The sequence below is a fragment of the Opisthocomus hoazin genome, chromosome 5, assembly GCF_030867145.1.
Source record: "Opisthocomus hoazin isolate bOpiHoa1 chromosome 5, bOpiHoa1.hap1, whole genome shotgun sequence".
Taxonomy (NCBI): domain Eukaryota; kingdom Metazoa; phylum Chordata; class Aves; order Opisthocomiformes; family Opisthocomidae; genus Opisthocomus; species Opisthocomus hoazin.
In genome coordinates, this window is record NC_134418.1 from 71,951,797 (window position 1) to 71,977,724 (window position 25,928).

The following is a 25,928-nucleotide window of genomic DNA, read 5'->3' on the forward strand; positions in this document are numbered from 1 at the left end:
GTCTTTATTTGTGCAAAAAAACCTGCATATAGTTTTATTAGCAGGCCCTTTTTTTAATTCACAAACTTTCTTGAACTGAACTGGCGACTACCAAGTTATTGCCGGTTAAGTATTTCAGTTGAGTATGTTCTAATTCACTTAATTTTGATGTAATCCAAAATAAATTCATGTTAATTTATCCTCTCCTTCTATCACCATGTAGATAGACAAGAACAAAAATACAATTAGAAAATGAAAGACAATATGACTAAGTCTGTTCTGGTATTATTCATTTTAAGTAACTTTCCTCTTGCCCATTGTGAAGGTGAGTGCTTCTTTCCGCATTAAACAGTGCAGTCCAACATCAGGCCTGTTTACCATTCATCAAACATCACCTTAATGACAGCTGAGGTAATTTTGTATTGAATTGCTTATGTATGTCTTTTTTTCTGTGGCAGACAGTGTCTGATGTAGCAGGTCGGGACTCGTTTTCAGTGGTATGTCACTGATGGGATGCAATCAGTCTCAGTCCCAGCCAGCACTGAGGAATTGCTTCCACTGCTTGAGGCTGACTGTGTCTATGCAGAAATCAAGGGACAGTGTAGTATTTGTCCTCCTAGGAAAACAGTTTGCTTATTAAATGTCATCTGACAGAAGAATATAAATGTTTTTTTTTATTTTAGGTTCATATGTTTATCACAGTTTCTTAAACATTTTGTGAGCATGGAATTTGGGAGACAGTATAAAGCCATACAATTTGCACAAAACTAAAATGGGATCTATCTGAAAAAATAATTAGGCTTGGAGGAGAGGTTTTCCTTTGCAGGATGTTTCTGGAAAGGAAAGAAAAATAGAACTAATGGTTAAGTAGAGCCTCATATTACAGGCTCTTGTCTGTGATTGTCTAGAAATTGAATTAACCTCTCTCTTGTGCATATCGTTTAAAATGTAACTTGGGAAAGGCTGTACAGAGGTTAGGACTCTGAAGGGCTAATAAGCAGAAGTAGTAGCAGAGGTCCTCACACCAGGAGAAGGGAGGACTTGTGACAAGAGAGGAAAGGAGGGGAAGAAGGGGAAGAGAAATGTTAATTTTGGCAGTTGAGCTGACGGAATAGATTTGTCTCCAAGCCCAGTAGTTGTAAAAGTAGGCCAAAGGGGTCTACTGAGTAAACAAATGGAAGTTTGTTAGTTCCTTCCAGAAATGATACTTTCTGTGTGAAGTGTATGGGCACAACAGCAGGCGAAAAGGAAGTTGCTAGTCTTTCAATTACAGAAGACAATTACATATGGTTTTAATGCCACTATCAACATTTTTTTGCCTTCAGGAATAAAAAATCTATTGTTCATAAACACAGAGGGCTTGCCCACAGTTCTGGGTGTTATTAAGGGGAATTGTCTCATGTGTAAATCTGTTAGGTTTAACTCTGCATTCTGAAATAAGCATGAAATTTCAGTTTTACAATCTAATAGTTTCAGAAGAAAGTTTTGTAACATTTTTTATTTCTGTAAATTTCATGTAATTTACTAATAAGAAAAAACAGAGATAAAAGTGAGGCAGTTCATTTCTAAAGACTCCTCACTGATTCTTATCGTGCGGTATCTGTCGTCCTGTAGTGTTGCATGCTTGACCTAAATAGGTAGAGGTGTTCTGTAACTCTTTGGGGTTACTTTGTTTTGGTTTTGGGGGACAGAGGAAAGTCATCTGATAAGGAGGAAAAAAAAAAAGTTTAATTCTGAAGTACTACTGGTATGTAACTACAAAAAATTTTCTCATAAACATCTACAAACTAAAGGAAAAATACCAGGGTTTTTTGGTGGCAGATTTTAAGTCTTTTAAATTATTTTCAAAAATACCATCATCTTTTAATTTGAGTTTACTTTCCATAAATTTCTGTTGTTTGATTTTTGGTGTTTTTGTTTTTTTTTAATCCTAACTACAGTAGGAAACTGAAAGTGTATGGGGGTAAGAGAATGAAAGATCACTTTTCAAGCTTGCTGTCAATAATTGCTCATTTTGTCTTTATCCTCACCACAGCAAGATTTGAAATTTGGGGTGGCAGAGGAAGAAGAGGAAAAAGAGGCCAGAGAGAGAACATGGAAAATTGCAGATTAAGATTATGAGGTGAGAAGAAGGGAAGGAAGAGTAAAAAGACCAGAGTGAGTTTGTAGGACAGGAGCTCAGAAAGACTTGGCAAAATTTGTTTTCAAGACATAGTGAAAATTTGAGAATGGAAGAAGGCTGTTCCCTAATGATTTTGCTTTAGTGACTCACCGATCTACCATCCCTCGCAAAAATGCATAGCAGTCCCTGTAAAAAAAGAATTATCCACCTCTTGTACTTGCTGGGCTGCTAGAGATACACGTCTCAGGGAGCAGCCAGTGAGGTTAGGACTAGCTGATATGAGAAAATCAATCAGAAGAAAGATGGGAGCTGGTACCTTCATGGAAGCAACGTGGACTGAGAACATGGACTAGCTCTTCAGGCAGCCTGCACTGGAAAATGCTTGACTGACCCGACATCAACAAAAGAGGCTATACTTTTACCTAGTAATAAGTCACCCAGAGAAGTGTCCGTTTTGCCTGTACCTAAACCCAGCCCTTTTGTTGGGGCATACCTTTTGGTTAGTGGAACAAATATTATATACATACATAAATATCCAGAGCTAGAAAACCAGTTTATGTTCCTGATCTGAGGTAGGAGTAAACCTATTTAAAGTTTAGCAATATTGAACGTGTACCATGAGATTATATTAGGTTGGCTGGGCATGACAGACAAAAATCAAACATCCTGTGTGGAGAATCGGTGAGTATTAGGAAGAAGGGAGTAGAAAGTTAAACTGAAACAGATTAGACTGTGGTGAGAGCAAGCCAGTACATAAGATATGCAGAAAGTATTAATTCTACCAAACCGGGACAGGGAGTAGCTTTAAATGTAGGTGTGTACAATATTCTTAGCATTCAGAAATGTCTCACCACCTTTTAAAAATTTTATTCCAGCAAGCTTTTTCTTTGCGAATGCCATCAAACACTTCAAAGCACCATGTGCTGATTTCAGTAGCAATTTAGATTTTTGCAGCACAGTGTAATGTCTTCTTGTGTGCGATGAGCCCGAACCAATCTATTATGTTCTTTTTCTCTTTGTCTTTCTAAATGTGTGTGGGCTGCAGATGGTTCTGTGAAGGGAAAGAACTCCAGAATACCCCTGACATTCAGATCTGCTCTGGAAGTGGAGGACTTCATTCACTAATTATAGCAGAAGCCTTTGAAGACGATACTGGACGCTATACTTGTCTGGCTTCAAATTCCGTTGGTTCAGATAGTACATCAGCTGAAATATTCATTGAAGGTAAGACGTCAAATAATAAGATACTTGAAACATACAGGAAAAATAAGATGAAGTTTACTTTTGGTTCTGTATGTTAAGATTACACTTGCTTTGGTGGTATTTTTATGGTGTTCCTCTGCTTCCTTTTCATGCAGCACGTTTTGAACATCACATCATATGAGTTCAGGTGTTTCAAGGAATGTGGGTAGATTGCTATTTATTTATGGGACAAGTAAGACAAAGAATGGAACAGGAGGAACAAGCAGAGCCTTTGGCATATGGTTAGCTTCTATGTAGTACCCTCTGTAAATCAAAGATTTGGCTGGTGATACCAATAATGATTTTCACGATAGCAGTAATCCCCATCTCAGTTCTCAGCTTCCTTCTAGTGCAGCTAAATGTTGCTGCCCAGATGATTCTTCTTCAGTCATGGGTAAATGTATTATAATTCTTCATATTTGGTACGCTGACTTTAAGTCAGGTTAAAATTCAGTCATACTGGTTTTGTCCAGAATCTACTACTAGTAATTGACAAACTATTTCTTAACTTCTAAATCAGTCATAATTCAAGTAGTATTTTCTCTGAAGAAAGTTAATGACATGACCAGGAGTGAAATTACTGTAGACATTATCATGTTAATTGAATACTGATTTTTATTTTAATTCACGCACCTTTCAAACATTATGGTAATATGTATTCTTTTACCAGTTTAGTTTAAAATTAATTTAAATGGCTAACTGAAAGCATAAAACAAATTAATACAAGAAACACTCATAATAAATCTAAATAATACCATACCAAAATGATTAAATATCTTTTGATTAACAAAGCAATGAACTTTTCACTATAAATTAGCTAAATCGTGGCATAAGTGCATTTATAGGATTTCTTTCATTATTTTTTTTATTCTCAGAACTTTATTATCCCACAGTGGGATATAATAGCAAAATCCCCAAGGTTTTCTGAATCTTATGGACTCTAGGAAGACTTTTCTTTACAGAAGTAAACATGAGTTCAGAAATACTCAGGTATGGTACAGATATATAATACTGTGTGAAGTTATTATAACAGAAGCAACACTAAAAAAGAACTAAGTAGGTAGAGAGATACAGTTAATAAAACAATCACTTTTTTGAGATCTGGCAAAGTCTTGCTATGTGGAAGTGCTATCTTGAAGTTTTGCCACATGTAACTGAAACAGAGAGTTGTACATGTCATTAGGCTTCTCCTCTACAATCTTTAAAGAAACCAGATTGTCACACAAGCATTGCTTTGTACATTAATAGTCTTGATGACACTGATGCCCGCATACTTTCTTCTGTGCCGCAGGCCCAGCCACACAAGACCTGATTATCCTTTGCTCAAGAGAAATACTTCATGTAGACCCATTTGACTCCCTTGACATTGCTTATCTCTTCTTAACTTTTCTGTGCTACTGTTGCTTTGATTTTTGTAGTCTAAACCTTCTAAATAAATAGGGTACTTGGGTGCCTCAGTCCAGGATTTGCTTCATTGTAATCAGTCTACGCTATACTATGCATATTGATTATGAATTGAATATGATTTGTATTACAAATATAGATATGCGTGTGTATGCACAAACCCTTTGATGTACTGCATACAAGTCTAGAATAAATATTGCATGAAGTATGAGTTGTTAGGAAAAATTAAGACAAAGGGAATAAATGCCTTCGTATTTTTTTCTGTAAGTGAGTTCAGGGTATTGCCAAACACATACATTATATCAAGACTTCCACTGGCAAGAGATACGAGTACTAAATGTTGTTTATAGGTTTATATAAGTAGTCTGAACCATGGAGATGTGGGTAGCAAGTTTAGTCTGAAAATGTCTGGCTATACTGAATTGCTCTTGCTTAAGACTGAAGATTTGTTATCTGTGTATAAGCCATATATTTGCTTAAGCTTTAAGTTTTAACTTTCAAGTAAATAAAATTATACATTTCCAGTAGAGTAGTAGTAGTCAGCATTTTTTTTACTTTTTTGGCCATATTTGTTTCAGTATGAAGGAGGACAGCTAAGAGCCTAGGGAAAACAGTTTGTAGTTAAATTGGCATGGTTATGATTTCTGTAACTGTCTAAAGTACAGAGTTACAATCTTTTATCAGATAAGAAAAACTGCAACAGTTTATTACAGAGAGTTCTCGATTCTTGAAGTGAAACGCAAAAGTAGTGCTGTGTTTTCTTTCGAATGTAAACATTAAATCAATCAGTAAAAGGAGATGACTTTATTGAAAATGTTTTCTTTTCCAGGTGCCAGTTCCACAGATTCAGAGAGTGAAAGTTTAATTTTCAAATCAAAATCTGGAGCTATGCCACAGTAAGTGTGCAAAGGAGAACCACTGCTGTGGAAATGTTAATTAATGTGCTTATTCTGTCAAAGAAGTCTCGCCCTACCCTCATAGCTATTTTGTTGATATCAACTTTTCATATTCAGGAGTAACTTTAAGTTAACGAAGTCTTCATTTGTAATCAGCCAGCCCTGTGCCTCAAAAAAACCATGCAGAGGCCTACAATTAAAGAAACAAAATACAATTTAGTTTGTTTCTTAAATCATACTATTTATTGGGTGTGAAAGTGTAAATTAGCCAAAGATTAGATTCTACTCTAGCTTTCTCCAATGTTGACCTTTTTAGCTGATATTGACGTATTATCAGCTAAAATGATGTAGAAATGTAGATGTAGAAAATATAATGTGGCTGATCGGTTACAAACTAACGTATTCTGATTTCAGATCTTATAAAGTGCTTGCTATTTGCTTTTTTTTCAGGGCCCAAAAGAAAACCACCTCTGTTTCCTTGACAATAGGATCTTCTACACCGAAGTCAGGAGTCACCACAGCTGTAATTCAACCTATCTCTGTGCCCAGTCAGCAGGTATTTTTAGACAACAATTTTTAAAACAGTATAATTATTTTAAATTTTATTTCAAAATTTGGAAGTCCTGAAAACCTCTGCCATTCTGAGGAACTATATTATTGAACTATAAATTTAGCTTATTATGTTAAGAATGACAATTTTAAAAAATTAAGCATATGTCTAGTGAATGGGGCATAAAAGTAAACATGCATACAGATTCTTACACAGTATTTATCAACACAGCCTGTAAGCAGCTGACAACTCTGTTGATTATGAAAATTACAGAATATATCACTTAATAGTGACTGGGTCCAATTCCAAAACAATGTAATACAAATGAATGCCTACAATATATTTTAGCAAAAGTTTTAAATTTTATTATTAAATTAATATAATTAATTTAATTATCTGATCTTAGACCTAACTTCAAGTGCTTTGCTGCATCAAGGCCTAAATTTTCTCTGGGCCTTTTAGAGAAAATTAAATTTTACTGTCTAGAAGTTAAATGTAGAAAATCAACATTGATTAGTTTATACTAAGTTTTAATGCCACTGTGGATGACTCTAGATTTTGCATATAAATCATATAAATAAAATAAAAATTTCTGTTAAGCTGTATATGGTAAATTCTTTTCTGTTCCTTTGGCTAACCTTGATAAGCTTTTAGGTACCTGGATTTATTTGTTACTACATCAGTCAAGGTATGTAATAACAGGAGATGCAAAATGCTTCGGTGCAACAGACTTACCTGAATGATATTAACAGGAGTCAAACTTTCAAAACACTTCAAGGCAAAGACAGTCGGATACAAAATTCTCATGGGTAGTACAGCAGCCTTTACAGCTTGCATTTTGATTTCAGAAATGTAACAGATGTGAGATAGTGATGTCAGTAAAGAAGCATGCTAGAACGAGAACACCACAATAAGGCTCTGCATTTGAGAGTTTGCGTAGATATATGCAGGCCATATTATTGAAATAATATTCTTTCCATTTTTTAGCATGGTTGCATTGCTTTGCAGGTTCAAAGTCCTACTTCATATTTGCAACGTCTGGATGGACCTAAGCCTATCTCTTCTGCACCCATTTTTACAAAGGTATGGTTTATCTGTCATGGTTTTTATATCATACTCCTATAGTCCAGAAGGAAATATAACAATGATATATCCGAATGGAGGAATGTTTGAGTGTATTAAAACTTTTACAGTTTTCATTATCCTTTTCAGTATTAATGACTTCCTAAGAAAATAGTTTTCCACTGCAACAACTAAGTTCTTATGCCTTCTACCCTATTAAAATCGATAGTGGAATTACTTGAATATCCTATATGTGTTTGTCTTATGCCCGTGACTGTCCTGCATTGAGAAATCTTTATAAAATAAAACAAGGTAGGCATCAATTACACATCATAGTCATAATAAAGCCTCATTCACAATAATTTATCTACTGACAAGAACAAATAACACTTTTTTACTTTGTTTTAGAAAAAAAATCCATGCAAGCATGTTAGTTAGAAAAGCAGTTCAGATATTCTTCATTGGGATGTCTTGTAAAATGTAAGTCATGGACTTGCTGGAAAGGAAACTTTTATTCAGTAATTCTTAAGTAATTGTTTAAGTCAATGTTTATCCTGAGATTTATCCCAAATGAAACTTTGAAACTGGAAATTAGGTAACAGCAAAAAGAAGGACAGTGTATTTCCCTCATCTCTGAAATACACTTTTAATCAAAAATATTATTTTCGTTTTGCTTCAAACCATTATTTCCATAGCAGTAATTATTATTTAGTCACCATTTGTTGAAGTGAAAATGAAGAAAAGACAATATTTCTTGTTATGACTTCAGAAAGTCAGTTGCAAGTAGTTTTGCCTGGAGATAAGTGGGAGTAAGTCCTGTTCTCCACAACTGTCTAGGCTGGCTCCATCATATCCCTTTCTCATATCAGGAAAGGTCTGATTCTGTCCTTCATAATTCTGCACTGATACTGCAGATATCACTGGAGAGTGAATAGTGGAAGTACAAGGGGTTAGAGAATGTGATTACTGCACGGTAGGGAGGCAGGCAACTTCCTAGTGAGACTGGAAAATAGGAGAAATCCAGCCCTCATTCAGAAACTACCAAAGCAATCAAAACTCCACTGCTCTTTCTCAGTCCTTGTATCTCTTGTCCCTGAAATCCAACATTAACTGACTTAAGCCAAATCAAAACAACTTTAATTACGTAAGAAATGAACCAGATATGAACACCAAGAAACGTACTTATCCGGCTTCATGACACCAAATTCTTTCTATGCAAACTTCAGCGAACAACCCAAAGATTTTTAGGCTTCTGTGTAACAAAGTTCTTATGTATTTGGTTAACTAGAGATCTATGAACAGTAGCTAAGGATAACTCTGATCTTAGACCTAACTTCAAGTGCTTTGCTGCATCAAGGCCTAAAAGTTTCTTAATAAACTGGAAAGGGAATGAAACAGCCAGTACAGTTAAAAAGACTCTTTGATTTATAATTTTAAGATGGATAACAAAGGCAAAAATAGTGTCTGTCTCCTGTCAGTTCTGTTACTTGAAGTACTGTGCTCCTCTCTCACTGTAGTGCTTCATAAAAGGTTAGACTCATCCTGAATTTTTTCAGATGTATGTAAGAATTTATTACAGCTATAACACTGTCGCAGAAGCTATGCATATACAAGCTAATATATCCTAATCATGTTTGTGTCATCTACTTATGCCTGATTGGTTTTAAATGACTCAGAGGAAGAGCAACTCCACATTCTAGAGATTGACCTGAAAGCAGCCCAGCTACTCTCTCAGGACCAGGTCAATAAATGTGTAGCTAGCTGCAGTATTTTCATTTTATTTTGTGGAAGAAGGATGAAAAATCAAAGGTCAGACTGCAACTATCTGCTTGTGATCATCTGAGAAATTAAATACTAATATACCTTTTACTTTTTTGGTCCTGTTAAGAATGTATTTGAAAATAACCTACTCAGGCATTTTTAACTACATAGCTGATATTTGAAATTTAATCAGAGTGAAAATAGAGCTCACAGAAAATGTCTATTGCAAAAATGTAATGACACAATAAAATAAAGTTGAAATACAAGGGGAAGAAGAGACTATTTTTCAAGAATGTAAAATGCTCCTCGTTCACATGCATTGTGGTTGTTATATTTCAGGAGCTACAAAACTCCACAGCATCTGAGGGACAAGTCGTGGTATTGGAATGCAGGGTCAGAGGACCCCCTCCCATTCATGTTAAGTGGTTTCGACAGGGCGTTGAAATTCAAGATTCTCCAGACTTCAGAGTTCTCCAAAAGAGTAAGGCAATAATTGGAAGTGGCTACTTGTGATACAGGGCAGGGAAAGATTATGATGTTAGTCTGTCAGGGTTGAGTTTTGGATAGAGATCTCTCATCCTCACATTTCAGTGATTAGAATGGCTAGAAATAATAACTGAACTACTGCTACCAACAGGCAATTAAAGTAATTATTTTGTAATGTGTCTGCTCAGGCTCTGTACTTGTATACAGTATTTCAAAGTAACATGTTCATTCAGTATACTGTTGTTTATTGATGTGATCTCTAATACCATTTTTCTTGGTTTTTTCCCCTCCTTATGATGTGATATGCAGAGCCACGATCTGCAACTGAACCTGGTAAGAATCATATGAAAAAACAATTTCGTGATTCACTAACTCTTTGAGTTTGTGCTGGAGTCATAAATAGAAAAGTGTTTCTGCTGAGCATTGGTAATGTGAAACCCCCTTAAAGACAATGTTTCTTTATCACACCTTCCATGCTCTACACTGTCCTTTACATCAATTCCTTTATTAGTTAAACAGTAAATTCCATTTAGACCAGCAAGGAGAGTCTCACAGCTTAAACATTGAAGCAAACTTTGTTCTCAGAAGATGAGCAATTTGCATGCTACTGAGGAAAAAGAACAAATCCCACAAAATTCCATTACCCAAACTGTACTCATAAGAGTTTCACAACACCCAACCACTAAATGCTAGTTTTTCCAATTTAGCTTGGCAGATGTGAAGTGTCTTAAATGCAAGTAAAGGCTGATCCTCAAAAACAAGGGCACATCACTGAATTTTTCTAGCCTATTCACAAGATAAAAGTCCTGGATTTCACCAAGCAAAAAGTGTTCTTCCAAGCACAGGTTTTCTCTAGCTGCTTCATTTTCCCATTATATATTGTTACATGCTGTGGTAGTTTCCTGAATAATAAGTGGGTGCTAAAAGAGACAATGTTTGTTCTTTTCTTGAGTGTTACAAGCAACATGTACAAGAGAAGACTGAGCCTTGCTTTACGAGGGTGGCTGGTTGTGCTTGAATATGCTTGAATTTGGAGTGAGTTTTAATTATGGAGTAGGAAGATAAAACAGAAAAGTTTTCTAAGACCTGGATATTCCCAAAAAGTGTCTCTGAACTGAGGGACCTCAGTGATGGGGGGATGTTTCAGACTTTGAGGGGTCGTATTGGCAGTCTTTGACTCCTGGCAAAACAGACTTAACAGCTGAGTGTTGTTTGTAAAGTAGCGGGGTGGCTATGAGGATATGGAGTAGGAAAAAGCAGTGAAGCATTAATCCTAGTAGAAAAGCAGCTATCTCTTAGCTTTCATGGGAAGGTGAGGAGGTGAAGAGGGGAAAAGCTTCTGCTGTTCTTTGTCAGTTATTCACTAATTGTCTTACTGCTTCACAAAATTATTATATATCTATTTTACTTCATGACCATTATACATATACATACACACACACGTGTGTGTGCATGCGCACATACACATGCATGCTCTATCCTGACAGTTAATATTTTTGTGGTGTGTAGCATTACCACCTCTAGTAACAGCTGATGCCCAGAATGCATGTACCTGAATGATTTGATATATGGAGGCTTGCAATGTGAGCCATGTGAAGGAAAAAAAGAGTGCTTTAAAACTAAATTAACCTCTAATGAGGAATTAAAACATGTCTGAATGCTAACAACAGGCTATTGGTAGTTTGTAATCATAACCCAAACTTTACGGTTTAAAAATTGTAAGTTACAGTACAGAACACTTTGAGAAGAGTTTCAGTATTGCATCATGCCTTTGGATATGCAAAGAAATAAAGAATAGATTTGTGTTGAAATATGTTCAATTCTGTATCTTTCTTGGAACATTGTCCTGTAATAAATATCATAAAATAAATCTCCAACTTAGCTGTTTTCTTGATATCTTAGAAAAAAATCAGATCAATGGGTTGACTTTTTTCCCCTTCCCAAAGAAACTTATTTCCTGTCCAAGTAGTAACATCTTTTCTAGATTTAATCTACCAACACTATGAGAATAGTACCTAGTATATCTAGCTCACTGTTACTAGGAGATTCTTTCCTACAAAATCACCTGAGCTGCATTTAATCTCTCCTTTAACATGATAGACAGCATCTGAAAGGACTGAAACTTTATGCGTAAGCTTCTATGAAGTCTAAATTTACCAGCATATCTTAGGATTTTTCTTTTTAATATCTAATTTGAAAGTGTTCTGTCAAAACTCACAATCATGAATAATGTTTGCTTATTTTTGGTAATCTTTTTTTACACCTTTATGCTCTTTAGGCAACAGAATGTGTATAATGCTAGATCAATAAAATATTTAAGAGTAGGAATGTGGTGTTATCTGGTAGAAAGGAGAAGCACTTGTCTGCTTGAGACAAAAGGTTCAAATTCCACTGTGTAAATAGTTGAGTGCAAAGGAAATCAAGTATTATGCCTCTCGCTAGAAGATTTTTTTTTCATGGACAAATAAGTAATTTTCAGTATTGTTAGTTGCAAGTTTATATAGCCTATCTGACAGATATTGCTGTGGAATGAATGAGAATATTCATGATAGTTCACAAAGCTCACAATTACCTTTCATAGCTACTACCTGAAATGGGAAATAGAAGGTGGGATTCTGAGTCCAAAAAGATCATCACTTTGCCAGCCCTCTCACACACGTGTGCCATCATATTGATGGTGCTGAATGCTCTGCTTCCTGTATCTGGTTAGCTTGCAGACCCTGGGAGAAGATACCTGAAGCCTTCTAAAGAGTACTAGGGAATGGATCCTTACATGAAAGGTGCATTTCTTGAATTTCACAGGTAGAGAAAAGTTGTTTAATATCACAGTATCTCATACCACTCTCGGAGCAGGTGGCAAGGCAAGAGTAGGAAGGCACCTCAAAATACTAGTTTGATGTCTGTATTGTTGCGGTTATCAGACATAAGAGTAGTGAATGCCTGACAGCAGACTGTCTTCTTTTTTTTTCATGCTTGTGATTCTGTTGTAATATATATTTCTAAGCACCTTCCTGCTACCCAAAACTGATGAAAGAGTTTGAGTTTGGTATTTTGTTCTCCGTGGATTCACTGAGCTGAGTACTATCCCTGTAAGATTTGTGCATGTATCAGTTCCTACTAAGCCCTATTAAATAATGTGCAGTATCTTACTCTCCACTAAAATTAATGACAGTACACTTACTGGCTCATTTGTGTAGGAATTGACTCTGTGCATGCAAAGGGAATGTAAATAAAGTTTGGGCAAAATGTAAATATTTCCTGTTGGCATAAATGATGAGCAGTGTTTTGTGTATTAGTAGAAATACTGGTAATAAGTAACACTGTTTTTTAGGATGTCATGAAGGATCTTTAAATTTCTTCAACAGGAAGGTGGATGGGTACAAGAAACGTAATAGATAAAGGACTGGTTTGTGATGTAATTCATACTCTAAGGAGCCAGACAAAAGAAGGCCTCTGCCTTCCCGCAGAGGAAATTGTTCGTAAGCAAACACGCTACTGCTGTTCAGTGCAGATGGTGAATATGTGTGCAAGATTGATAGGGAAACCAACACGCCTATGCTAGAGAAGTATTCAGAATTTTGAAAGATGGGCATGATTTCTAAAAATTTTTCCAAGTGTACAACTTCCATGGAATTTTACATAAAGTGTTACAAGTTGTAGTGTGACCTTAATTCCTGGTTGTCAACCAAAGTCCAACTGTCACTAAACACTTTATAGTGCTCAAAAACATTGGCTATCCTTTCCTAGGTCAGTACTAATGATTTAAAAGAAAAACATTCCATGAAGTCACACAAGTAAAAACTTAAGAATTGGGGGGCGGGGGGGGTGACTACTTTTTTTGGGTACGTTCTATCTACACTAATGTGTTTTGCACTCCTTTTTCTGTCTAGACAGAAATCGGTATGCATCACAAATCTCTCCAGACTGCTTTGTGAATTAATAGCTAGTCAGATTACTTAAAGCCAACATCACAGTTTGTCAAATTACCTGCTCTGTACTTCTTTCTTGGATGTTTTGACTTTATACTGATTGAATCCTTCAAAGAACAGGCTGCCTGAAAATGAAAAATCCCATGGAGTCATTTGCCAGCTGTTGATATTTTGACCATTACTCAGCTGTCTGGAGGCAGCCACAAACTGTATTGAATTACGTTAAAACAATTGTCTAATAGCATGGAAGAAGAAAACTATATGAAGTAATTTTTCATAAATTGCAAGGGAATTGCCACATACACATGCTTTTTTTTTTTTCCTAAGCACAATACTGTGTATTTTCACTAAAACCATTGCAATAGTCATCACTTCTCTTGGACTGCGCTTTCTTGTTCCCTGTTTGGCTGCTGTGTTCCAGAGTTTCAACTCTAGTAAGTAACTCCCTTAGAAATCCCCCCCCTATTTCAGCATAATGTTTGAAACTGAAAATATATGGCAAATGTTACAGAAATCCTTACTGCCTCCCCGCACCAAGAAAATCAGCTTTCTGATAGCTGGTGAAATTCAAACACAGAAACTTCAGTAGGTCAGCACAGCATGTTGGACCCTTGCATTTTTTAGTGAAAACAAAAGAATTGTGACGAAGAGTCTGGCTCCCTCTTTCACTGCTGAGCAGCAAAGAAGAGCTTGAAGAGAGCAATCTCCAGTAAGCTATAGCTCAAGATGCCAAACGAAGATAAAAACTGAAAATAAGCTAAAATTATCCTGCACTAAGGTGGTCTGATCAACCTATGTGCTATTGCTTGTCAATCACATTTTCAGTTGTACTCTGCACTCCCAAGGTACCTACAGAAATCCGGTCCTGTCAGTGACCCTGTCTTAACTCTGACTGCTGCAACTGTCCTTGCCTGTTGATGCTTCCAAATTCAAAGTAAACCTCTGATCTTTTTTGCACTATGTGATTTAAAAAAAAAAAAATGGTGCTATTCCTCTTCATATTTATAAATATTTAAAGCTTATTGGGGTACATTAAGCATCACAGTTATGTTTCTGAATATGTTGATTTCAGCTTCATTGTATACACCTGACAACCTCAAACTAGCTGGCTTAGGCATCTACAGCATCATAACTGCCTTTCTTCTCGAAGCTGAACACTGCTTTATGGACTAAAGTCCTTGCTGCCACAGCAGTATTCCTATTTCTTGTGCCTGAACTGGCTAGACAGCAGCCATCTTGGCTATCGATTACATATGCTTAACCTAGGTTCTGTACCCTAAAACTGTATTATTTTGCCCACAATCACATTTGCTATTGTTCAGTGTTCTTCTCAGTATTTTGTAAGTGCTGTGTATTTTGTAAGTTCTGTATATTTTTTAAAAACTTGTCTTTTCATTTCTTGAGTGACATAAAGCCTATTAAATAACCCAGAATTGCTGCCTGACTGGGTAAAGGTGTAGACAATGGTGATCATCAGAAACAGGTAAACTAAATACTTTTTTCATTGTGTCATTGCAAATTAAGGCATCTACAGGTCTGCCATACTACCATCTATTGTGCTACTGTGCATATTCAGTTCTTCTCTACTTTCACACTTCCCCATTCTTGTTATATAAAAGATACAGAGATACCTAAATGAGCAGAAGTTACCTGGTCAGCATAGTGCTTTGCCATATAGCAGTAGTTAAACATCTGTTGGCTAGGGGAACAAGAGGGAGAACAGGAGACAAGTTGCCTGCAAGATGGCAGGGTTGTGTTTGGTTGGATTTTTACCAGGAATCCACTACTGTGACTACCTGCTGTCTTTGTGCAGCAGAAAACTTAACAGCTTTGAACCTACATCTACAGAAATAGCCCTGTTCGTTGCATCACAATGAGCAACTGCTAATAAAAGGCGGTAGTTGTTTCCCAGGACTGTGTGTGCGTTACAGTGGAGGAAGATAATGGTCACATTGGGAGATGAAGGTGCAGATACAAGAACTACTTTACCATTAATGTAATACATAGAAACATTCCAAAGAGAACACATCACCAATGATGAAACTTGATAAAATGCAACAGTTTTCTGTCTTACCGAAGATTATTCTTCCTAATGGACTCATGAACCATAAAGGGAAAGGATTACTCTGTAAAATGCAATCTTTCTTTCTAAATAACTGACAAAATAGTCAAGCACTTGCATGCCTAAGCATTTTACATGTTTCAGTGAACAGAATGCTTTTGTATTCATTTAGTCAAGTGTTAATTATGTTTTAAGGCCCTGAGAACAGTATTTCAGATCTGCTTTCTGGAAAGCATTTTTGTGATGAAATTATTTGTCAGCTGATGATTGCCAGGAAGTAGAACAGATGTTATTTACTTCAAATCGTCAGATTCTACTTAGCACAGTAACAGAAAGAAAAATAATTACGTAAGTCAGAATGTAAAGCTACAAAAATACTCAGAGCGCTATGTATCCAGAGTATGTTATGGAAATCTTTAAAGAACATTTCTTTTGTCAAAGTAGTGTTTTATTTCTATGCTTTCCACAGTAGTAAGCCTTTTAACAAGGACCTGGAGGTCAGTGATTCTTGGTTTGGGGGGAGTAAAATGAGTAAAGACAATGGGAGTGTGTTGCTCACACATGCTTTTGCCCAAGCTGCCTTTTGGTTAGTTCTTAGGTTTTTTTATGTTTTCATTTTAGCCAGTTTTCTCAGGAGTGGTCACAAATGTGTTGTAGTTTGCTCATCTAGCTGGGAAGACTGAGTTTTAAACTCTGGTTATTTTAATCACTAATTTATTTTCCATTTCTTTTACAAGGATTACTGCAATTTACCACGTATAATTTTCAAATATACCGCTTCAGTAAACAAACCATATTCTGACAGAATCCATTAGAATTCTTTTATCACTGAAGAATAAAGATCAGCTCTTCTCATATGATTGTTTTACATACTTAAAAACCTGAAAGAACATTATGTGTTAATCAGCTCTGCTGTTTGTTTGAAAAATAGGAATTCTGCTGCTTGTTATATTTTGTAGTACCTTTGCCCTCATTCAAGCAGCCATTCTCTGCATGCTGGCAGTGATTTTCTTTTGCAGTCCTGAAATACCTGGCTTTCAGAATTCTGCTGTTAAATGAACAGGAAACTGGTATGCTGCGTGTATCAGATTGCATCCCCAGAGTCGGTTCAGTCCAGGAGTACGCACGTGTGGTTAACAATATAGCTTCAGCTGCTTACGACACACCAAGACTCTAAAAAAAGCTGGTCTCAGTAGTTAAAAAACTAGCTTGTGTTACCCATTACTTTCCTGATAAGACCTTTCATGAGTCATTAATCTTCATCTGGGTCAGATAAGATCCAACGTGCTACAGTGTTATCAGACATGCCTCTTGCAGCTACACAGAATGACTGGTTTGTGTTGCCAAAAAAAGAAGCGTGTTCTGCTGTCTGAAGAACAACTCTGTGCCAAATCTTTAGTTAGTCATTCATTTTTAGCCCTTTTCCAGTACAGGAAGTTTTTTGATACATTGTCATATACAATTGGAAAAATTCTGTAACTTTTTTACTACCTGTTTAAATGAGATAGTAGTCTGCCATTCCACAATGAAAATTAAGAAAGAAAAAAAAATAACTATTAGAAAATGTTTTTCTTCTTTGACCTAAAAGAAGTGAAGCTTACCATACTGAACCTCTTCTACAGAATCATTTTCATGTGAAAATTGTTGGAGTCTGAAATATTTTTCCTCACTTTTCAGTTTGTTTTTATTAACTATATTCCATTGATTTTGTGATAATATGAGAGATTCTGTGTAAATGTCCAAAATGCAAAATGTTGTTTGGTTTTTTTTTAAATGAAACTGAAATCTATAAAACTTCCCTGGTTTTGAGACAAGAAAATGAGCATAATCAAAAGATACTCCATATTAACTAATGTAACATTGTCCAGGTCTAAAATTGTTTAGGTATGTTGTATAAATGCTAGAATTATTTACATTAGCTATCTTATGAATTTTTAAAAATATTAGAATAGTATCAAAAGTAGAGATAAAGTGACTTCTTTGAAGAATCTGTAAAAAATATGCCTAGATAATTAAATAGGCCCTTTATAAATGGATGGGATTGATTTAGAAACCATTACTGTGAGATACAGCATGAAATATGAACGGTTGAGCCTTCATAGCCTTCATACAATTTTTCTGACTGAGTCCCTGGTGTCATCAAAGCATATACTATGGCATATCGAAGTAGAATGAACAGATTTCAAACAGCCACAGAATACACCCATGTCACAGCATTCTGAAGAGCTTCTGGGGATGCTGTTTTGTCTTATATTTTAAATTTATCCATTCTCAGTGCTGTGCAGAGACAGAAATTATCTTCCCAAACTCTGCACAAGGGGAATGTTTATGAACCCAGGGGGTTTAATTCTGGTCAGTTTATACAGAAAAGTGAACTGGAAGGGATGAAAAAATACTTTCTGATGTTACTGGGAATGGGATTTGAGATAAAATGTTGCATTAAATACAGAAAATTTGAGGGAAAGAAGGAATGACATGACATTCATATTGGTGGTATTATTTAGAGACCCAAAAAGAGCTTGCAAGTATTAATTGTGTATGGAAACCAATACATTGATTTGTATGAATTAGTACTATCCTGCATAGAAATGAAAATATTGACTATGTAAAATGACTGTGCAGACTTCTGACTGCAAAATTACTGTTCAAGACAGGCCCCTTCTGAAAACTTTGCTTGGTGGATTTACTTGTTTTTGATACAAGGTGATTTTCATTAAAGCCATTTATGTTGGAAGCTCTTCTGCAGTTCTGCCAGCATTTCTTTGTATAAGGAGCACTTTCTAGTGTCCTTCTAACATACAATGCGAAAATATTGCCTGGTACTTTAAATAGTTTATGATGCACGTTATTTTTCTGTTTATTTCCAGAAGAGATATGTACCCTTGTAATTGCAGAAACTTTTCCTGAAGATTCAGGACTTTTCACATGCACAGCAACAAATGAACATGGTTCAGTAACAAGCAGTGCACAGCTAACTGTCTGCTCAGGTACGTGATGAAGGGAAATGGGAATTTTTAATCATCGATCTTAGATAATTCATTTATCTGTGAAGTTATCAGTCTACTTCACTTGTAGAAAAGGGCTGCTGTAAGATGGGTTTTCTCAACCTCAGAACATTCATATAAAGCAAACTGAATGTTTTTATTGGCTCATTTCCTAGTTTAATTTTTTGTGTGTGTGAAATACGTTTTTAAAGTGTCTGCCACAAGCCTGGCAGATTTTTAAGCATTAGGGTTCTAAGACTAGATGGCAGCAGAGGCAAAATGAAAGCAAATTAAAATTATGCTACCAAAGGTGGCATACGCCTTTTGTAAAATAAAAAACTGTGACACGGTATGTTTAGTTTTGTAATGTGTTTGCATACAGATTGTTGTGGAATGCACTAACCCAGCTGCCACTGCAAACATACCATGTATACATGCATCCTTCAGCATTTTTAAATGATTTGTTCGTAAATGATGCTGAGACTCCAGGAAGAGGAAATGCTGTTTCAGCGGTTGTTGTCTGTACTTGCCAGTCTCAGTTACTGGCTGGATTCCTGAATTAGATTTAGAGGGATCTATAAGATTCCTTAGTGTGCCTTTTGCATGGGGCAAAGTCAGAAAATGAATAGCCAGTCATGTATCTAATTCAGCATAAATTACCAACAAGAGGTCTAGAAAAATGTCTGCATGGAACCAGAGATGTCACCTTTAACAAACTGAAAATGCAGCATTTACGTACCATGTACCATGTGCTTTGTTTAAGACTTGTCAGAGAGACATTCTTTTTGACTTCTTTTAGCCAACTCAGAAAGCTCTAATCATGAATCCCTGACAAGAGAATCCAACAGTGATGATTTCCATCATTTCCCACCACTTCCTCCAGTCGAAATGAGCTCTCTTGAGGTTCCTCCTAAGAAACATACAGAGACCCACCAAGCAAATAACACTGAGATGAGATCTGGTTTTACAGCCCTTCAGCTACAACTCAATTCATCTGAGGAAAAAACAAATGGCATCCATCCCATTCATGGAGTAAATGGAATGATTAACAGCAAGCCAAACAGTAGTAAATCCATCCCACCTCCAGCTGACTTGCTTTCACCCACAAAGGAGCCACCACCTGTGCTTGCCAAACCAAAGCTGTGAGTATTTTTTATTTGGTTTTTTTGTTTCCTATAAACTTGATATTTGTTGAAAGCAAATTTTTGCCTGGAGCAATATAGTGTTAGACAATTAATGGGCAATGAATGTGCCTGTCCCTTGAACAGTCTTCTTACTGCTGTGATTTATGTCCCCGAGAGCTGAACTCAAGAGAGAACTGTGTTCTTTCTCGTAGTGCTACATCAAAGGGAGGTACATTATATATACCAAATTCTATAGAAAGATTTAAGATAAAGTCACAAAAAAGAAATAGGTGGTAGCGGCTGTTGCTCTGCGCTTTTTATTCTTAGTCACTGTACCTAAATGTCATAGCGGCCTGAGATTCTTGCATACTATTCCTGTTTAAACACTGTTAGCTATCTTTATTCTGAATATTCTAGGTTGTGTGTAGTCAGCAGATATTCTGGTGTGTGATATTTGTATTATTTCATATGTTATGTTTCTATGTAACATGTAACTCATTCTGCTGTCAGCCAGATTACCATGGCTCTTTTATAACTAAAAATCTGAAAATTAAAAGCATGTGAGAGGGATGCTATTACAAGAATCCTTTCAGTTGCTGATGTCCAGATTGATGACCTTGGAATTCCTACCACAATTACACTTGAATCCTATATTTCGCCATTAACAACACTTAATGTGCAAGAGACAGATCTTGATTGCAGTCAAGATACATGTTTTGCTTGGCCAAAGCCAGTGTAAGTCTATGCTGCTGTCAGAAATGGAAATCATGCCTTCCCCTCAGCCAAGTATTTTGCTCCCAAGCATAGTGATAGCGGAAGAAAGGCAAAGAGTGCTAACAGGAGGAGGAGAAGAGTGTCTGACTGCAGAGATTTGCAATCAGCTTTCAGCATTTGGGAAACTGCATCCCAAATCAAAGCTATCAAGATAATTGCATTAAAATTAGCTAAGTAATAAAGTAGCTATCATCTCAACCATGAAAGTGACTCCTCTTGAAGAGAACTCACCTATGGAGTTGTCTGTCCACAGAATATTAGTATTTGGTGACAGAAGCAGCATATATTAGCAGTGACATAACAGCATACTTGTTTATTGTAATCTTGATTTTTTAATTATTTAAAAATTTAAAGTAATGTTGGTTATGTAGGGAGTTTGAAGTTTCTGAATATCTTTAGTGAGTTTAATTTTTGATTAAGAATGGCTCCAACTTAAATTTCCTAAAGAACCTTTTCTTTTCTTTTCTAGCTTATCTTAACTCAGAAATTACTTAACAGGTTTATCTGTCTGTGAACTCTCTGAAAATAGTTTGTTCAGCCAGCATTGAAAGTAATAGCAAAGAATTTGGGAATGATGGGCTGGTTTTGGTTTAGTGGTTTTTTTATTACTCTTATTATTATTAGTTTAACAAGGAGAGACTGAGTACCTTCTTGAAGTATGAAATACATTTGTGCCATGGCAATGCAGCTGTAACCAATACCTATAAATAATAATTTACCACAATTCAGTCTAATGCAAGAGCTGGAATGCTACAGAGAGTTCCTGTAGTTGTTTTCAGGCTTGAAAAGTGTTTTTAAAGTCCTACAAAATGCTCAGTTTGTGGTTACAGACATTTAAGTAATCCTTAAGTCATAATATTAGTTGATGCCTCAGTCTGGTGTTGAGAATATTTAAAGCAGAGTTTAATGTGATATACTGAATTTTTTGGGAAAAGTGTATATGGAATTAACTGGGAAAGCTGTCAACAGCAGATATTTTTCTAACATGCAGTTTAGAAGACAATAATGTTAAATATGGTTAAAAGGCATAATATTTTATCGTGCCTTATTTGCAACATGAGTTTATGAAGACAAGAGAAGGACTGTTGAACTGAGACCAAAAAAACCCAGATTTCTGTAATTCCGATCTATGCTGCTGTCACCTATTTAAGGAGGCTGAGCTACTAGTGCGCATTGGAGTTTTCCAGGTGATATTGGTGTAGTGCACAGATGAGCTTTCAGAAGTGTACCCATAAGTGTATGGTATTTTCAGATACTTTGCATCTCTCAAAATTAGGCAAATAAGTGTTAATATTAATTTCAGTGTGTAGCCTGTGTGTGAAAGTGCTGCCTTAAACCCGGCCTGTGTGTGAAAGTGCTGCCTTAAACCCCTCATAATCCTTAGTCTGAATGTCTGCAAAAATTGCAGGACACTGTTCTGTAGAACTGTATATAACACGTCCATGGTTTCAAATGAAGAACTTCCATTCAAGTGGCTTAGTATTACTATTATGTTTCCATGTGTCTGTTAAGGCAGTAACAGAAAAGAAGTTGGTGTTCATATGGTTACTGGATGTAGCTACCTATGTGATGTTAGTTGTTTTTGCTACAGGCCATTGGTTCAAAGTTCATAGACTTCAAGTGACTACCATGTGGTACCAGAATTTCCTGACTGGAGAGCTTCTATTCACATAGCTACTGTCTTATCTTCTTTGTGTTGGAGTATTCTTCCAGTCTGTCATATACAATGATCAGAAGGGCTGTTAGCTTAGTGGGATGCTTCTCCCTTGCAGATGCAGAGAGCAACTGTAGGTATCAATAGCTTTCTTTCTATAGTTAATTCATTAACATAAAGTCAAAAGAAGCCAGTAGGAAGTGACATGTTTGACACCTTTAAAATTAGCACAGAAATACCTGCCCCTGTAGAATGTTCAACATTTTTTTCACTGCATCATCGTGAGAAGTAGTATTTTGCATGGGCATGCATCACACATGCTGTGAAGAAGATGAGTGGGCAGAATTCCTGAATTCTATCGATCATCTAATCCGATTGTCTTAGACAATGTTTTTTTGCAGTGAATATGAAAGGCAGGTATTAATTTTGTAAAAATAATACTTCTTAAAAGGGAAAAGCGGTAAGATATAATTTCTTGCAGTTTATGAAGTTGTTGATAATCGGTATTTCCTTCAACAGACATAACTATATTGTATCCTGTTTTTTCTGAGATTTGGGGTTTTTTTGAAATGTATTCAAAAAGTCTTAGTTTTTAAATAACACACAGAAGAAATTAATCATAAACATAATTTAAAAGATATGAATCAGTTTATCTGTAACATCAGTAAGGAAAATCTGAGATTATAATTAAAATTATTTCTTAAAGATGAGGAGTTAATCTGGTTGATATGGATCAAAATCACTGCTGTGTGAATTGATAGAACTTCCTTAACTAAAAACAGTTGTGTTCATGCTGGTTGTGACGCTACTTCCTGCACGGAGTTATTTGCCACTTCAGCCTCCATTCCTCAGCAGCCAAGTTTTCCGTCACAGTTTCTCCTGTTTGTAATTGATGCCTCAGACATTTGCAAAGATGCTAGTTCAGTCGTTTCTAGAATGTCTCTTACGCCCTTTATTAAAATGTTTATTTCACTGTTTTTCACTCATCACTGAAATTATTCTTAACTTGATCTTTCTGCTAGCAATACTTGTACTTCTGTCGTGTATGAGTGGTTTGGACTGCTTAAAGAATCGCTCTCAAAGGTATTTGCAAGGAGTGATTTTAATAGGAATTTATAAAAATGTGATTTAACAAAGTTTGATGGCAAGGTTCACTCTGTTACTTGTTAAATGCATGGAATACATAAAGGAAAAACTGAGATAGGATTGAGGTAGAACGATTTGTACAGAGATTGAAGAAAGAGGTAAGGGGTAAGGGAGACCCTCCCGATGAGTCACAAGGTTCAGAATGGATCCCCTTACTTTCTAAACTCTTTCTCAGAGAGGAGCCCGGGTGTGGCTGGATCCAGACCTGGCCTTAGACCACAACGGTTTATGTCTAAAGGACATGTCTAGCAGCAGTGTAAGTTTGCTCACAGTTAGAGAGAGAATCACAGGAACTTAACAGCAATTAATCGTTGGTTAATTTAGCATTTACAAAGTGATTAAAAAGGATTCACTACAATCACAATAGTAGGATATTATGATTTGAATCGATTCACACATATGCACACACGCACACAGAAAATATGCATATATAAAGATACCTGTTAAAAATCCCCCTCGAGTTCAGTGAAATACCTCAGATGACTTCTCAGTGGGTGAAGGTGGAGCCTCAAGGAGTGAGGGATCCCTGTAGTTCAGCCCAGGGTAAGTCAGCAGTGGTGACTTCAAACTTCAGAGTTTGCAGGCTCTGAGAGGTGTCCCGCTCAGAGGGAGATGCTGGTCACAGCCCGCTGCGGTCCAAGAGAGCTCAAAGGGCCTCAGTACCGCTGTTTATAGGGTCATGAGATGATTGACTTCAGTCATCGGTGGATTTCCATCCTGGCCACAATCAGTATGAGGTAGTTCTGGTATCATGAGAGCAACCATACAATTCCAGTACTTCCTAGAATGTACAGTTCTGATATTTACCAGTCAGGTATGATCCAAGCAGCAGAAGTTCCAGGTGCGGTCAGGGAGTGCCTGATCTGCCCAACTCACTGCTCTTCAACAAAGACAAGAACAGTGCCAAGTTGTCCCAGCTCACTGCTCTTGCAAGAAAGGCAAGAACACAATGTTGGCTCGTTCTGAGATTGCCAGGTGGCCCAGTGGGGGGGGCGTCCAATCGTATACATGCTATGATATTTGTAATGCTTATCCTGCCAGGCACCAAGTTTTAAAGAAATGGCAAGAATTTATTACTTCCTTAATAATTGTAGTTCATACATGCAAGGAGTAAGTCACTCCTTAGACAGTATTAGGAAGAGCTGGATAAAAGAGGAACTTATGAGAATAGCCAACAATCCGGTGATTAATGCCTTGGAATATATAAAAGTCAGGTATAAGTCCTTAGTCTGCCTAAGAAACCCCAGGCTGCTGAAGCCCAGAGAACAGACTCTTGTGCTGGGAGCTTTGAAGGCTTTGCATTTGTTCTTATGCAGAACAACAACATTCTAGAAATGTAGAGAAGACACGTGACATAGGAAAACTGTTTTCCATACAATTCTGCTAATGTATGTGTGAATATTATTTGCTTTAGCAGCCTAAATTAGGAAAGACTGGCCACAGAAATGCTGAACTTGAAAGTTAAACACTGATTTATGTAAGTATTTGCTTGAAGTTATTGCATCTCTTATATGTGATTCAACAATGAGCTATGTGTTAGGGGGTTTGCCATCTTTCTCCAAAAGTTAAGTTAAAAAACAAAAGCAGGTATTAATTTTGAATTAGAACTGTCAATCAGAAATATATACAGTCTATATTCAAGATTTATTTGCTCCCGCAAAAATGTGGAAAGTCAAAGCTTTGTCATTACAAACGTGCAAAGAGAAAAGGAAAACATGGCTATTGAAAAAAACCGTGAAGTTATGCAAACAATAATTTAAATCAAAAAGCAATAATTTAAAATTCCATGGAGTCTGAAAATTCACATTACAAATGTGTACTCTTATAGAGAGTAAGACACTGGTCAGCATCCCCTGTAATACTTTATGATCGAAAAAAGGCGTAATGTGTAATTGAGTTCTCATATTTCGTAAAGCTGAACAAAATTCAAAGTTGTAAACATTCATAGCATTTGATTTGGAAATGAACAAGACAATCTTCATCTGTATAAGAAAATTGTGACACACTTGTTTTGTCTAGGAGTCAGTGATCACAGTAAATATGGAATTTTGCATTCAGGAACAAAGGTCCATCCAGGTCCACTTCTTTAGTTTCATTTGCTGTGCTCTTTCAAGGTTGACAAGGACCTTTGAATCCCTATCTTGCTAATAAAGTCTACCCACAATAAAACTTTGATCTACACATATTTTCTACTGTAGTAGAAGTAACTTATGCTAAAAAAATTTGGTAAAATGTAAAGCAGAATAACGGCACACAAAGTTAATCACTTGATTATAGTACAAGTCCTGAGCGTTTTCTACATATTTCCACAATGAACTGTTCGTTCGTAGTGCTTTTGTTTCTCTCTCTTATTTCACACCAGTATTTTTTTAACAGGATTAGAGATAAACCAAGGAAAGCTTTTGTGAAGAATTTTCATTCCAATGGCTACTAATCAAACAGGCAGTTGTTGTACAAGGACTAGGATTTATGATTTACTAGTAACAAGTAATATATAAAAATAGAGAGGGCTTTATGAGAGAGTATACTAAGAAATAGGGGTTTGTCTCCATTTTCTCAGGCTGTTTGCTTACGCAAAAGTTGCAAATCCTGAGAAGGAACAAGAAGTATTTTAATGCCTCAAGGCATGCCTGTGGACTGAATGCAGTAGATTAGGCTAGTTTAAACCAAGATATTAGTTGACTTCCTTACTGGTCGTAGATCACTGTGAAAAACTCTGAGACCAATGAGAGATGGAGGAGAGGAAATGGGAA

At 36.3% G+C, this 25,928-nt stretch overlaps 1 protein-coding gene across 7 annotated transcripts in view; it reads left to right on the plus strand.

Annotated features, from left to right (window-relative positions):
• The window catches only part of PALLD (palladin, cytoskeletal associated protein), a 211,753-nt gene that overhangs the window by 73,747 nt on the left and 112,078 nt on the right, over positions 1-25,928 (plus strand). For 6 of the 7 annotated variants that reach the window (XM_075421678.1, XM_075421676.1, XM_009940463.2 and 3 more), the window contains exons 3-10: positions 3,147-3,325; positions 5,577-5,643; positions 6,094-6,199; positions 7,202-7,276; positions 9,356-9,497; positions 9,812-9,835; positions 18,361-18,480; positions 19,277-19,619. In XM_075421678.1, coding sequence (XP_075277793.1) covers positions 3,147-3,325; positions 5,577-5,643; positions 6,094-6,199; positions 7,202-7,276; positions 9,356-9,497; positions 9,812-9,835; positions 18,361-18,480; positions 19,277-19,619 — 1,056 coding nt within the window. Of the gene's footprint in view, positions 1-2,014; positions 2,102-3,146; positions 3,326-5,576; positions 5,644-6,093; positions 6,200-7,201; positions 7,277-9,355; positions 9,498-9,811; positions 9,836-18,360; positions 18,481-19,276; positions 19,620-25,928 lie in introns of all 7 variants that reach the window. The other variant, XM_075421682.1, reaches the window with a different exon arrangement.